The sequence below is a fragment of the Myxine glutinosa genome, chromosome 5 (assembly GCF_964187855.1).
Source record: "Myxine glutinosa chromosome 5, kmMyxGlut1.1, whole genome shotgun sequence".
NCBI classification, from domain to species: domain Eukaryota; kingdom Metazoa; phylum Chordata; class Myxini; order Myxiniformes; family Myxinidae; genus Myxine; species Myxine glutinosa.
The window spans coordinates 68,677,130-68,691,929 of NC_136265.1; the positions used below are offsets into that span (position 1 = coordinate 68,677,130).

General features: G+C 46.1%; 1 protein-coding gene across 1 annotated transcript in view; it reads right to left on the reverse strand.

The window, feature by feature from the left end:
* Nucleotides 1-1,109: 1,109 nt before the first annotated feature.
* TPO (thyroid peroxidase) overlaps nucleotides 1,110-14,800 on the reverse strand; it is a 41,165-nt gene continuing 27,474 nt past the window's right edge. Inside the window, exons 9-10 of the mRNA XM_068118455.2 lie at nucleotides 4,037-4,204; nucleotides 1,110-1,888 (exon numbers count right to left, since the gene is read on the reverse strand). Of these exons, the coding sequence (XP_067974556.2) occupies nucleotides 1,452-1,888; nucleotides 4,037-4,204 (605 nt within the window). The 3' untranslated portion in view covers nucleotides 1,110-1,451. The remainder of the gene's footprint in view (nucleotides 1,889-4,036; nucleotides 4,205-14,800) is intronic.

The window sequence follows — 14,800 nt, forward strand, 5'->3', positions numbered from 1 at the left end:
TGAGCTGCCCAGGCCCTGATGCAGCAAAGCTGCCCCAAACCATAATATTTCCACCACCATGCTTTACAGTTGGTATCAGGTTCTTGTGGTCAAATGCTGTCTTTGGTTTTCACCAAACATGTCTTCTGGTACTGTGGCCAAATAGCTCTACCTTTGACTCATCTGTCCAGAGAACAATGTTCCAGAAGTGCTGGTCTTTGCCTAGGTGTTCATTGGCAAACTTTAGTCTTGCCCTGATGTTCTTTCTGGACAGCAAAGGTTTCCTCCTGGCACACCTCCCATGTAGATCAAATGTGTGCAGCCTCTTTCTAATGGTAGACTCGTGCACTTTGACATCAACAGTGGCAAGAGCTACCTGCAGGTCCCATGATGACATTATGGGGTTCTTAGAGACTTCTTTCAGCATATTGCGGTCTGCTCTCGGGCTGAACTTGCTGGGGCGGCCTGGCCTGAACAAGTTGGCAGTTGTTTAGAATCTTCTCCACTTGTAGATGATCTTCCGGACAGTCGAATAACTGATTTCAAATTGTTTGGAGATCTTTTTAAATCCCTTCCCAGACTCGTAGGCATCTTTCACCTTCTTTCTGAAGGCCTCAGAGAGCTCTTTTGATCTCGGCATGGTGACGCTGCACACTTCAACAACAAAGAGCAAACCAAACTAAATGTCTGAGGTTTAAATAAGACAGGTTCCTCCAAGATCCTCTCTGACGATGTTCTAATCATTTGCACCTGAGCTGGTGCACCTGATTCTAATTTTAGGTATTTGAAGCAGTGATAAATGTAGGGGTGCACTTACTTTTTCCACATGTGAAATTTGCATTTATGTTTATTTAAATTATACAATGGACTACAAAATGTAAATGTTTCATGATATTTGTTATATTATATCACCTTTATCTATCAATATTGTTGAAATGAACATCAAACAGCAGGCATAAGGAAGAACGCTATTGAATATTGGGTCGCCACGTCAAAATCCAAGATGGCCGCCTTGCGTCTTCCACTTTGTCAACTCGCATCACTTCACCGACGGGGGACCGAGGTGTAACGCTTGTTTGTGTTGGTTTCATATAAACTTATAGTTTTGTTAGAAATTCCACATCTTTCTTGTGAAGTCCAATTTATTATTCTTTTTTTGTATACAAGATCGAGGCTCGTGTAAGAGCGAACATTGATCACAAAAAGACAAACGGACACACAAAACATAAGATAAAGGGAGCGGGAGACAAGATGGGGATAGAGAGGAAGCACACAAGTACAACATTTGAGAGCAGGGACATCGGGAGAGCTGTGGGAGGGAGAGGGCTTGGGGGGAGGGGGGGGGGACATTTGGACTTGGGAATTTGGACAGATTTGGCGAAATTTTTCTGATCGGTTCCTGCCAAAGTTTTTATTTGTGTATTTTGAGAAACCACAACTTTGTAAAAGATTGTATTGATGACCCCTTGGGACTAATCTTTCCAAGCACTCAAATTGAGACCTGGAACTTGCGTGCATGGGACAAAAGCATGTGGAGACCTTTCCAGGCGGAACGCATCTCTGGGCACCTGTTTTAGACCGCTATTGTCACAGATGATGCGAGAGAGGGAGTGACGGGCGATCTCTGCACGTTGTCCTGCCGTAAAAACACTTGGGTTCTCCCACCAAAATCGATCTCCATCACGAAGAACCTTCATCTGCCGCCCGATGAGGCAAGCGAACAGGGGGCCTACCCGCCCCGCTTGCAGCGGATCCTCCGAGATGCCGCCCAGCCACACGTCCATGTCGCCCGGGTGTCCATAAGCCTTGAGGAGCTTCTGAACACGCTGCTGGTCTGATATGATTTCCTGTAGGTCGCTGTCGGTGTGGACCGTCCGCAAAGCACAGAATTCCCTCCAGTCATTATAACCTGCACGCAATAAGTGGATAGATTTGGAAATGCTAGAAATTATGCGTTCATCATAGCTCCAACAATGCAATGTGCCACCTATGTCAACCAGGCCATGCAAAGCGCGAAGTTGGCAACCCCTGACTGGTTTCACCCCAAAATGGAATCCACAGAAACCCAAATAGGAACACCATGTCAGGAAACCACAAATTCACCCTAAAATGGAATCCACGTGAACCCAAATAGGAACACCATGCCAGGAAACCACAAATTCACCCTAAAATGGAATCCACGTGAACCCAAATAGGAACACCATGCCAGGAAACCACAAATTCACCCTAAAATGGAATCCACGTGAACCCAAATAGGAACACCATGCCAGGAAACCACAAATTCACCCTAAAATGGAATCCACGTGAACCCAAATAGGAACACCATGCCAGGAAACCACAAATTCACCCTAAAATGGAATCCACGTGAACCCAAATAGGAACACCATGCCAGGAAACCACAAATTCACCCTAAAATGGAATCCACGTGAACCCAAATAGGAACGCCATGCCAGGAAACCCCAAATTCACCCCAAAATGGAATCCACAGAAACCCAAATAGGAACACCATGCCAGGAAACTACAAATTCACCCTAAAATGGGATCCACATAAACCCAAATAGGAACACCATGCCAGGAAACTACAAATTCACCCTAAAATGGAATCCATAGTGAACCTGAATAGGAACACCATGTCAGGAAACCCAGATTAACCCCAAAATGGAATCCACATAAACCCAAATAGGAACACCATGCCAGGAAACTACAAATTCACCCTAAAATGGAATCCATAGTGAACCTGAATAGGAACACCATGTCAGGAAACTACAAATTCACCCTAAAATGGAATCCACATAAACCCAAATAGGAACACCATGCCAGGAAACTACAAATTCACCCTAAAATGGAATCCATAGTGAACCTGAATAGGAACACCATGTCAGGAAACTACAAATTCACCCTAAAATGGAATCCACATAAACCCAAATAGGAACACCATGCCAGGAAACTACAAATTCACCCTAAAATGGGATCCACATAAACCCAAATAGGAACGCCATGCCAGGAAACCCCAAATTCACCCCAAAATGGAATCCATAGTGAACCTGAATAGGAACACCATGTCAGGAAACCCAGATTAACCCCAAAATGGAATCCACATAAACCCAAATAGGAACACCATGCCAGGAAACTACAAATTCACCCTAAAATGGAATCCATAGTGAACCTGAATAGGAACACCATGTCAGGAAACTACAAATTCACCCTAAAATGGAATCCACATAAACCCAAATAGGAACACCATGCCAGGAAACTACAAATTCACCCTAAAATGGGATCCACATAAACCCAAATAGGAACACCATGCCAGGAAACTACAAATTCACCCTAAAATGGAATCCATAGTGAACCTGAATAGGAACACCATGTCAGGAAACCCAGATTAACCCCAAAATGGAATCCACATAAACCCAAATAGGAACACCGCATGAGGAAACCCCAAATTCACCCCAGAATTGTATCCCGCTGATAGGCCGGATCTGGATTCGGACCTGAACCAAAATCTAATCAGCTTGTTCTTGTGACCGAAACAACTCATCCACAAAGTTTTGTCATAATCTGTCCACAACTTTTTGAGATATCGTGATATCTATTTTGAGATATCTTTTTGAGATTTTGAGACACACTGTCTTTGGCCCTATCATTGGCCCTATCAATGGCCCTATCAATGGCGCAATCAATGGCCCTATCAATTCAATGGGAAGAATCACTTATAATTTTATAAATTCTCGGATCCGATTCAGATCTTCACCAAAATGTGATCATTTCGTCCGTGTCACATACCCAACCTCCAAACCAAATTTTGTCTGAATCTGTCCATAACTTTTTGAGATATCCTGTTCACAAACAGACAAACAGACAGGGGTGAAAACATAACCTCAATCCACCTTCAGTGGTGGAGGTATAAACATCTGGATTATTTAACTTCGACAAGAATCTTTCCTTTTGAGGATGGCCTTCATGAGTTGTCATAACCAAACAATTCATTGATCTCTTATTGAAAGCATACACATGATGGGTGCATGTTGCATGTCAAACATACAAGAGCAGACCTAACCTGGGAGGCCGTGGTCTCTGCCCCTTTGTAGGTTGATCGCTGCCAGGTCCAACGGCTTCACCTCGTTTAAACCAAAGAGCTTAAGCCGAAGCTCCGGGGTCATTTGTCCTGGGAAAGGTCGCATCGCCGGAGTAGCCAGCATCCCCCTCAGCAAGGGGTCCACTCCGCCTGTGTGCAGAAAACTGTCTTCATCAATCTCATCCCATGGGATCTCACAATTCCCACTGTTAACACACACACAGGAGTCTTCGGAGTACATCCTGGACAGCATCACATTTCTCTACATCACAAACAATATCACTTCTGTGTACATCATGGACAGATGGTTGAGTTTCCTGAGTATTTCGTGTGGTGGAGTATTTCGTCTAATCATTCTAACCTCATTTATGTTTAATTACTTGATAACCTTAATTTATCTTATTTAATCGTTATAACCTCATTTCTGTTTAATTACTCGATGACTTTAATTTATTTTATTTAATAATTTAACCTCATTTCTGTTTAATTACTCGATGACTTTAATTTATTTTATTTAATCATTATAACCTCATTTCTGTTTAATTACTCGATGACTTTAATTTATTTTATTTAATAATTTAACCTCATTTCTGTTTAATTACTCGATGACTTTAATCTATTTTATTTAATAATTTAACCTCATTTATGTTTAATCATTCTAACCTAATTTCTGTTTAATTACTTGATAACTTTAATTTATTTTATTTAATCATTACTAGGGCATGCCCGTACTATATCTATATCTAAAATTATATCCCCCCCCTCTATTTACATGAAATGGTTTGGTCCAAAGCGAACGGCTTGCGAGTACGGTGACAATCCCCCCCCTCTATTTACATGAAATGGTTTGGTCCAAAGCGAACGGCTTGCGGAGTTTGGTAAAGAAATCGCCATAGCGTGCACAAACGCGCAGGAAAGCGAAAGAATCGCAAATTAGTTTTAATTAGTTTTAAAACATAGTTTAACGCCAACATAGTTTGCCAACGTGAAATAAATGAATACGCTCTCAAATGTGCCGTCCGAGGCAGAGTCTGTTCGCCACGTTCGGCACACGTGATAACTCGCTGCTCTCTGATTGGTTGAATCGTTTTTTGGACATAGCTCGGTAACTACTTGTCCGATTAATATGAAACCTTGAAAAGGCACATCCTCGGGTCCCCAGCAATATACCTGGCAAGTTTCAAGTATATCGGACCCGTGGTTGTCGAGAAACAGCGGTCACAGACAAACATACATACATACATACATACATACATACATACACACAGAGATTACTGGAATTATAGATAGATAACCTCATTTCTGTTTAATTACTCGATGACTTTAATTTATTTTATTTAATCATAACAACCTCATTTCTGTTTAATTACTTGATAACTTTAATTTATTTTATTTAATCATTATAACCTCATTTCTGTTTAATTACTCGATGACTTTAATTTATTTTATTTAATCATAACAACCTCATTTCTGTTTAATTACTTGATAACTTTAATTTATTTTATTTAATCATTATAACCTCATTTCTGTTTAATTACTCGATGTCTTTAATTTATTTTATTTAATAATTTAACCTCATTTCTGTTTAATTACTCGATGACTTTAATTTATTTTATTTAATAATTTAACCTCATTTATGTTTAATCATTCTAACCTCATTTCTGTTTAATTACTTGATAACTTTAATTTATTTTATTTAATCATTATAACCTCATTTCTGTTTAATTACTCGATGACTTTAATTTATTTTATTTAATCATTATAACCTCATTTCTGTTTAATTACTTGATGACTTTAATTTATTTTATTTAATAATTTAACCTCATTTCTGTTTAATTACTCGATGACTTTAATTTATTTTATTTAATCATTATAACCTCATTTCTGTTTAATTACTTGATGACTTTAATTTATTTTATTTAATCATTATAACCTCATTTCTGTTTAATTACTCGATGACTTTAATTTATTTTATTTAAACATTATAACCTCATTTCTGTTTAATTACTTGATGACTTTAATTTATTTTATTTAATCATTAAAACCTCATTTCTGTTTAATTACTCACTGACTAATTTATTTTATTTAATCATTATAACCTCATTTTTGTTGAATTACTCGATGACTTCAATTTATTTTATTTAATCATTATAACCTCATTTCTGTTTAATTACTCGATGACTTTAATTTATTTTATTTAATCATTATAACCTCATTTCTGTTTAATTACTTGATGACTTTAATTTATTTTATTTAATCATTCTAACCTCATTTCTGTTTAATTACTCGATGACTTTAATTTATTTTATTTAATCATTATAACCTTATTTATGTTTAATTATTCGATGACTTTAATTTATTTTATTTAATCATTCTAACCTCATTTCTGTTTAATTACTCGATGACTTTAATGTATTTTATTTAATCATTATAACCTCATTTCTGTTTAATTACTTGATGACTTTAATTTATTTTATTTAATAATTTAACCTCATTTCTGTTTAATTACTCGATGACTTTAATTTATTTTATTTAATCATTATAACCTCATTTCTGTTTAATTACTTGATGACTTTAATTTATTTTATTTAATCATTATAACCTCATTTCTGTTTAATTAGTCGATGACTTTAATTTATTTTATTTAAACATTATAACCTCATTTCTGTTTAATTACTTGATGACTTTAATTTATTTTATTTAATCATTAAAACCTCATTTCTGTTTAATTACTCAATGACTAATTTATTTTATTTAATCATTATAACCTCATTTTTGTTGAATTACTCGATGACTTCAATTTATTTTATTTAATCATTATAACCTCATTTCTGTTTAATTACTCGATGACTTTAATTTATTTTATTTAATCATTATAACCTCATTTCTGTTTAATTACTTGATGACTTTAATTTATTTTATTTAATCATTCTAACCTCATTTCTGTTTAATTACTCGATGACTTTAATTTATTTTATTTAATCATTATAACCTTATTTATGTTTAATTATTCGATGACTTTAATTTATTTTATTTAATAATTTAACCTCATTTATGTTTAATTACTCGATGACTTTAATTTATTTTATTTAATAATTTAACCTCATTTATGTTTAATTATTCGATGACTTTAATTTATTTTATTTTATTATAACCTCATTTATGTTTAATTACTTGATAACCTTAATTTATTTTATTTAATCATTATAACCTCATTTATGTTTAATGACTTGATAACCTTAATTTATCTTATTTAATCATTATAACCTCATTTATGTTTCATTACTTGATAACCTTAATTTATCTTATTTAATCATTATAACCTCATTTATGTTTAATTACTTGATAACCTTTTATACTTCTCCCACCCCCCCCCCCCCCTTCCCACACCTCCTCCCCCCAAGCCCTCTCCCTCCCACACATCTCCCTGCTCTCAAATGTTATGTTTGTGTGCTTCCCCTTCTCTCCCCATCTTGTCTTACGCTCCCTCATTTTATATATTTTGTTTGTCTGATTGATTTGTTTGTGAAATAAATGTTAGCTCTTTCAGGAGCCTCGATTCAGTATACAAAAAAAAAACCCAAAAAACCCCCTTAATTTATTTTATTTAATCATTATAACCTCATTTATGTTTAATTACTTGATAACCTTAATTTATCTTATTTAATCATTATAACCTCATTGTTTGTTGAATTACTTGATAACTTTAATTTATTTTATTTAATCATTCTAACCTCATTTATGTTGAATTACTTGATAACTTTAATTTATCTTCTTTAATCATTATAATGAAGGAACTGCGCTCCAACGCGAGTCGAAAGAATTGACGCGACCAAAGACGGAATTCGTCCGAGTTGCTTTATTGAAACAAAACAGCTCAGGTATTCTGACAAGGCCGTTTATCGGGCAGCAATATATATACACATTTATGTCGGGAAGTTTGCCCGGCAAAAGCTATACCGGGCATGCCTGGGTGTCAAGGGCGAGCCTTGGAAAGGCGAGTCTGGACCTGCCCGGGCGTGTTTGGCTGCGGCCTGGCAAGTCGAGGCTGGGCATGCCCGGGCGCTCTGGACGAGCCCTGGAAAGGCGATAGCGGGCATGCCCGGACGCTCTGGGCGAGCCCTGGAAAGGCGAGAGCGGGCTTGCCCGGGAAAGACGAGACCGGGCGTGCCCGGGAGGTTCGGGCGTGCCCGGGAACAGTGAGTCCGGGCATGCCCGGGAGAGGCGCGTCTGGCCGTGTTCTGGCCGGTGCAAGGCGATTGTGTGCATCCAGCGGTAACCGCGACACACGCCCCTCCAGAATCGACCTGCACCGGCAGGGTCAATTTAAGGGGGGTCCGGATGACCCGGCCGAAGCGACCCCTGGAGGGTCGTGGGGAGGGGTCCGACGTGGTGGTGGGTGGTCGAGCGGGGGGAACTGTGGACGGGGGGCGGCCTCGCCGCGGAGGAAGGGCCAACCGTGGTGGTCGGTCGACGTCCATGTGCGCCGGTTTGAGGCGGTCCACAGAAATCCGGTCCGGCCGGCCGCCGAAGTCGACGATGAAAGACTTGTCGCCCCGTCGCAGGACCCAGAAGGGCCCGTCGTACGGCGGCCGGAGTGGCCCCCGGTGCGCGTCATGACGCACAAAGACGTACTCCGCTGTGCGAAGCGCCGGGGGGACGTAGGACTGGGGGCCACCGTGGCGGGACGTCGGCACGGGGGCAAATCGTCGGGCGGCCTCCTGGAGGTCCGAGCGCTGGCGAGCGGCGGACCAGGGACTGGTAGCGTCGGGCACGAATTCGCCCGGGACGCGGAGCGGCTGGCCGTAGACGAGCTCGGCGGCTAACGCCTGGAGGTCTTCCTTGGGGGCCGTGCGAAGGCCCAAAAGGACCCACGGCAGCCGGTCGGCCCAACCGTCGTCCTGAAGGCCGGCCATGAGTGCAGCCTTCATGGAGCGGTGAAACCGCTCGCACAACCCGTTGGCTTGGGGGTGGTAGGCCGTGGTGCGGTGCAGCGTGACCCCCACCGAACGGGCGACCGCGCCCCAAAGCTCAGACATGAACTGTGGGCCGCGGTCGGACGAGATGTCCGCTGGTGCGCCGAAGCGCGCGACCCAGGTGGCGATGAACGCCTGCGCCACGTCGGCGGTGGTGGTGGAGGCGAGGGGCACGGCCTCCGGCCACCTGGTGGTCCTGTCCACCATGGTGAGCAGGTGGGTGAACCCCCGCGAGGGGGGCAGGGGACCCACCAGGTCCATGTGGACGTGGTCGAAACGCCGTTCAGGCACGGCGAAAGGTGCCAGCGGGGCCTGGGTGTGGCGGTGGACCTTGACCCGCTGGCAGGCTGTGCAGGCGTTGGCCCAGTCGCGGATGTTTCGTCGAAGGCCGTGCCAGACGAAACGCGCCGACACCAGCTTCTGAGAAGCTTTCCGGCCCGGGTGAGAAAGGCCGTGGATGGAGGCGAAGATGCGGCGCTGCCAGGAAACGGGCACGATGGGGCGAGGCTGGCCCTGGGAGACGTCGCAGAGCAGGACGGTGCCCGCGAAGGGAATGTCGGCCAGGCGGAGGCCCGTGTCCGCCGCACGGAGTGCCTGCACCGAGGCGTCGGTGGTCTGGTCGGCCGACATGAGTGCGAAGTCCACGCCGAGGTGGACCGCGTTCGCGCTGGCCCGAGAAAGACAGTCGGCCACGGCGTTGTCTTTGCCGGCGACGTGCCGGATGTCCGTGGTGAACTCCGACACGGCGGAGAGGTGGCGCTGCTGGTGGGCCGACCACGGCTCCATGACCTTAGCCATTGCGTAGACCAATGGCTTGTGGTCGACGAAAGCCGTGAACGGGCGGCCCTCCAGGAGGTGTCGGAAATGGAGAATGGCCAGGAATAGCCCGAGCAGCTCGCGGTCGAACGTGCTGTAGTTTAACTCGTTCGGCCGGAGTTGCCGGCTGAAAAAAGCGAGTGGCTGCCAAACCCCGTCCACCCATTGCTCATGGACGGCGCCCACCGCGTAGTTGGAGGCGTCCGTAGTGAGGGCGATGGGCGCGTTGAGCACCGGGTGAGCCAGCAGCGTTGCGTCGGCGAGGGCCCGTTTGGTGCTGGCGAAGGCCGCGGACCAAACAATGTCATGCTTGGCCGGCTTGCCCCGGAGGGCCTCGTAAAGGGGCCGCATGAGCTGAGCAGCGCGGGGTACAAATCGGTGATAAAAATTCACCATGCCGAGGAACTCTTGGAGGGCCTTGATGGAACGGGGACGCGGGAACGTGGTGATGGCCTCGACCTTGGTCGGCAGCGGCACGGCCCCGGTCTTGGTGATGCGGTGGCCCAAAAAGTCAACGGTCGTCGCGCCGAAGTGGCATTTGACCGGGTTGACAATTAAGCCGTGCTCGCTGAGGCGACCGAACAGTGTTCGGAGGTGGAGGAGGTGCTCGGTGCGGGACGTGCTGGCGACGAGGATATCGTCCAGATAGACGAAAAGAAACGGCAGGTCGCGCAGCACGCCGTCCATCAAGCGCTGGAACGCCTGGGCCGCGTTCTTGAGGCCAAACGGCATCCGCAAAAATTCGAACAGGCCGAACGGCGTGATGACGGCCGTCTTCGGGACGTCGGCCGCCCGGACAGGTACCTGGTGGTAGCCCCGTATCAGGTCAATTTTCGAAAAGATGACCCGTCCCGCCAAACGGGCGGAAAAGTCCTGAATATGCGGGATCGGGTACCTGTCGGGGGTGGTAGCGTCGTTGAGACGGCGGTAGTCGCCACACGGGCGCCATCCACCCCCCGGCTTTGGCACGATGTGCAGTGGCGAGGCCCACGCGCTATCGGAGCGCCGCACGATGCCGAGGTGCTCCAACGCGTCGAACTCGGCCTTCGCCACGGCGAGCTTGGCCGGGTCGAGGCGGCGGGCCCTGGCGTAGACCGGCGGGCCCGTAGTGGGTATGTGGTGCTCGATCCCGTGCCGCACCGCGACGGCCGAAAACGTCGGCCGCGTGAGGGCCGGGAATTCCGCGAGCAGGCGAGCGAACTCGTTCGCTGCCGGGAGGGCGCACGCCAGTTCGGTCGGTGCGGAGCTGCTCATCGTGCACGCCAGGGAGCTGAAGGTCTCGGCGTTGACAAGGCGACGACGTTTGACGTCGACCAGCAGCCCGTGCGCGCAGAGGAAGTCGGCGCCCAGCAAAGCCATGGGGACGCAGGCGGTCACAAAAGTCCATTGAAAACGCTGGCTGCCGAAGCAGAGGGTGACGACGCGTGGGCCGAAAGTGCGTATGGCCGAGCCATTAGCAGCGACCAAAGAGGGGCCGCAAACGGCGTCCCGCCTGTCCTGCTCGGAGGCGGGTATGACGCTCAGTTGGGCGCCGGTGTCACACAGGAAACGCCGCCCAGACGCTTTGTCCCGAATAAACAGCAAGTTGCCCGAGTGGCCGGCGCTCATGGCTGGGAATGAACGCCGGCCCGGCCATTTCCCGACCTGCCGAAAGTGCACGGGGGCCGGCACGTCCGAGCCTTGTGTCCGAACCTGGCGTGGTAATAACACCACGCCCGGTCAGGTGGAGGCCCCGGCCGTCGTGTCGGAAGCGGGCGGTGCGGCGTGGCGGCCGCCAGTTGCACCGGCAGTTCGGCCTCCAACCGCGCAGGGCGCTCGGGTGTCGTGGGCGTCACCTCGGACGGCGGCGGGCTCCAGGTAACCGCGCCGATGTGCTGGCCCGCCGAGGAGATCTTATCGGCTTCCCTGGCGAGGGCGCGGGAATCCGTGATCAACGTGCCAGCCAGGGCGAGGCGTACCGGATGAGGCAGCTGGCGAAGGAACAGCTCGCGGAACAGAAAATCCGGAGAGTGCTCACCGAGCAACGAGAGCATATAGTCCATGCGCTCGGACGGGCGCGTGTCGCCGAGCTCGGGCAGAGCGAGCAGGCACCGTGCGCGTGCTGCCGGTGAGAGGGCGAAAGCGTCGAGGAGGAGTGTCTTCAGCGCGTCGTATTTGTCAGCAGCCGGCGGGTGCTCGAGGAGGCTCAAGGCGCGGGCCGCGGTGGCGGAACCGAGCGCCGCCACAACATGGTGGAAGCGGGTGTCGTCCGCGGTGATGCCTCGCAGGGCGAACTGAGAGTCCGCCTGAGCGAACCAAACAGCCGCGTGAGCCTCCCAGAAGGTAGGCAGTTTAAGCATCACTGCCGTATCCATGTCGGAAGGTCACCAATGAAGGAACTGCGCTCCAACGCGAGTCGAAAGAATTGACGCGACCAAAGACGGAATTCGTCCGAGTTGCTTTATTGAAACAAAACAGCTCAGGTATTCTGACAAGCCCGTTTATCGGGCAGCAATATATATACACATTTATGTCGGGAAGTTTGCCCGGCAAAAGCTATACCGGGCATGCCCGGGTGTCAAGGGCGAGCCTTGGAAAGGCGAGTCTGGACCTGCCCGGGCGTGTTTGGCTGCGGCCTGGCAAGTCGAGGCTGGGCGTGCCCGGGCGCTCTGGACGAGCCCTGGAAAGGCGATAGCGGGCATGCCCGGACGCTCTGGGCGAGCCCTGAAAAGGCGATAGCGGGCATGCCCGGACGCTCTGGGCGAGCCCTGGAAAGGCGAGAGCGGGCATGCCCGGGAAAGACGAGACCGGGCGTGCCCGGGAGGTTCGGGCGTGCCCGGGAACAGTGAGTCCGGGCATGCCCGGGAGAGGTGCGTCTGGCCGTGTTCTGGCCGATGCAAGGCGATTGTGTGCATCCAGCGGTAACCGCTACAATAACCTCATTTATGTTTAATTATTCGGTGTTGGGCTAGCGGCTAGGGTGTCAGCTTAGGATCCTAGGATCCTGGGTTCGAAACCCGGTCGATCGCTGAATTAACGCCAGGGGGGTTGACTCAGCCTGTCATCCTTCCGAGGTCGGCTAATTGAGTACCAGTTCACTGGTAATTCCCTGCTTGTCGTTAAAGGCGGCAAAAAGGGTTGGCGTCAGGAAGGGCATCCGGCCGTAAAACATTGCTTCAAAAAGGGGACCGAAAAACAACAACTACCACGGTTCCCGAAAAAGGCCAACCCCCGCTTGCGGGGAAAAATGACCTCTAAAGGTTTTTTTTTTTTTTTTTTTTTTTTTTATTATTATTATTCGATTACTTTAATTTATTTTATTTAATCATTATAACCTCATTTATGTTTAATTATTCGATGACTTTAATTTATCTTATTTAATCATTATAACCTCATTTATGTTTAATTACTCGATGACTTTAATTTATTTTATTTAATCATTATAACCTCATTTATGTTTAATTACTTGATAACCTTAATTTATCTTATTTAATCATTATAACCTCATTTTTGTTGAATTACTTGATAACTTTAATTTATTTTATTTAATCATTCTAACCTCATTTATGTTGAATTACTTGATAACTTTAATTTATTTTATTTAATCATTCTAACCTCATTTATGTTTAATTATTCGATGACTTTAATTTATCTTCTCTAATCATTATAACCTCATTTATGTTTAATTATTCGATTACTTTAATTTATTTTATTTAATCATTACAACCTCATTTATGTTGAATTACTTGATAACCTTAATTTATCTTCTTTAATCATGATAACCTCATTTATGTTTAATTATTCGATTACTTTAATTTATTTTATTTAATCATTACAACCTCATTTATGTTTAATTACTCGATAACTTTAATTTATTTTATTTAATCATTATAACCTCATTTATGTTTAATTATTCGATAACTTTAATTTATTTTATTTAATCATTATAACCTCATTTATGTTTAATTATTCGATTACTTTAATTTATTTTATTTAATCATTACAACCTCATTTATGTTTAATTACTCGATAACTTTAATTTATTTTATTTAATCATTATAACCTCATTCATGTTTAATTATTCGATAACTTTAATTTATTTTATTTAATCATTATAACCTCATTTATGTTTAATTATTCGATGACTTTCATTTATTTTATTTAATCATTATAACCTCATTTATGTTTAATTATTCGATGACTTTAATTTATTTTATTTAATCATTATAACCTCATTTATGTTTAATTACTCGATGACTTTAATTTATCTTCTTTAATCATTATAATGAAGGAACTGCGCTCCAACGCGAGTCGAAAGAATTGACGCGACCAAAGACGGAATTCGTCCGAGTTGCTTTATTGAAACAAAACAGCTCAGGTATTCTGACAAGGCCGTTTATCGGGCAGCAATATATATACACATTTATGTCGGGAAGTTTGCCCGGCAAAAGCTATACCGGGCATGCCTGGGTGTCAAGGGCGAGCCTTGGAAAGGCGAGTCTGGACCTGCCCGGGCGTGTTTGGCTGCGGCCTGGCAAGTCGAGGCTGGGCGTGCCCGGGCGCTCTGGACGAGCCCTGGAAAGGCGATAGCGGGCATGCCCGGACGCTCTGGGCGAGCCCTGGAAAGGCGAGAGCGGGCTTGCCCGGGAAAGACGAGACCGGGCGTGCCCGGGAGGTTCGGGCGTGCCCGGGAACAGTGAGTCCGGGCATGCCCGGGAGAGGCGCGTCTGGCCGTGTTCTGGCCGGTGCAAGGCGATTGTGTGCATCCAGCGGTAACCGCTACACACGCCCCTCCAGAATCGACCTGCACCGGCAGGGTCAATTTAAGGGGGGTCCGGATGACCCGGCCGAAGCGACCCCTGGAGGGTCGTGGGGAGGGGTCCGACGTGGTGGTGGGTGGTCGAGCGGGGGGAACTGTGGACGGGGGGCGGCCTCGCCGCGGAGGAAGGGCCAACCGTGGTGGTCGGTCGACGTC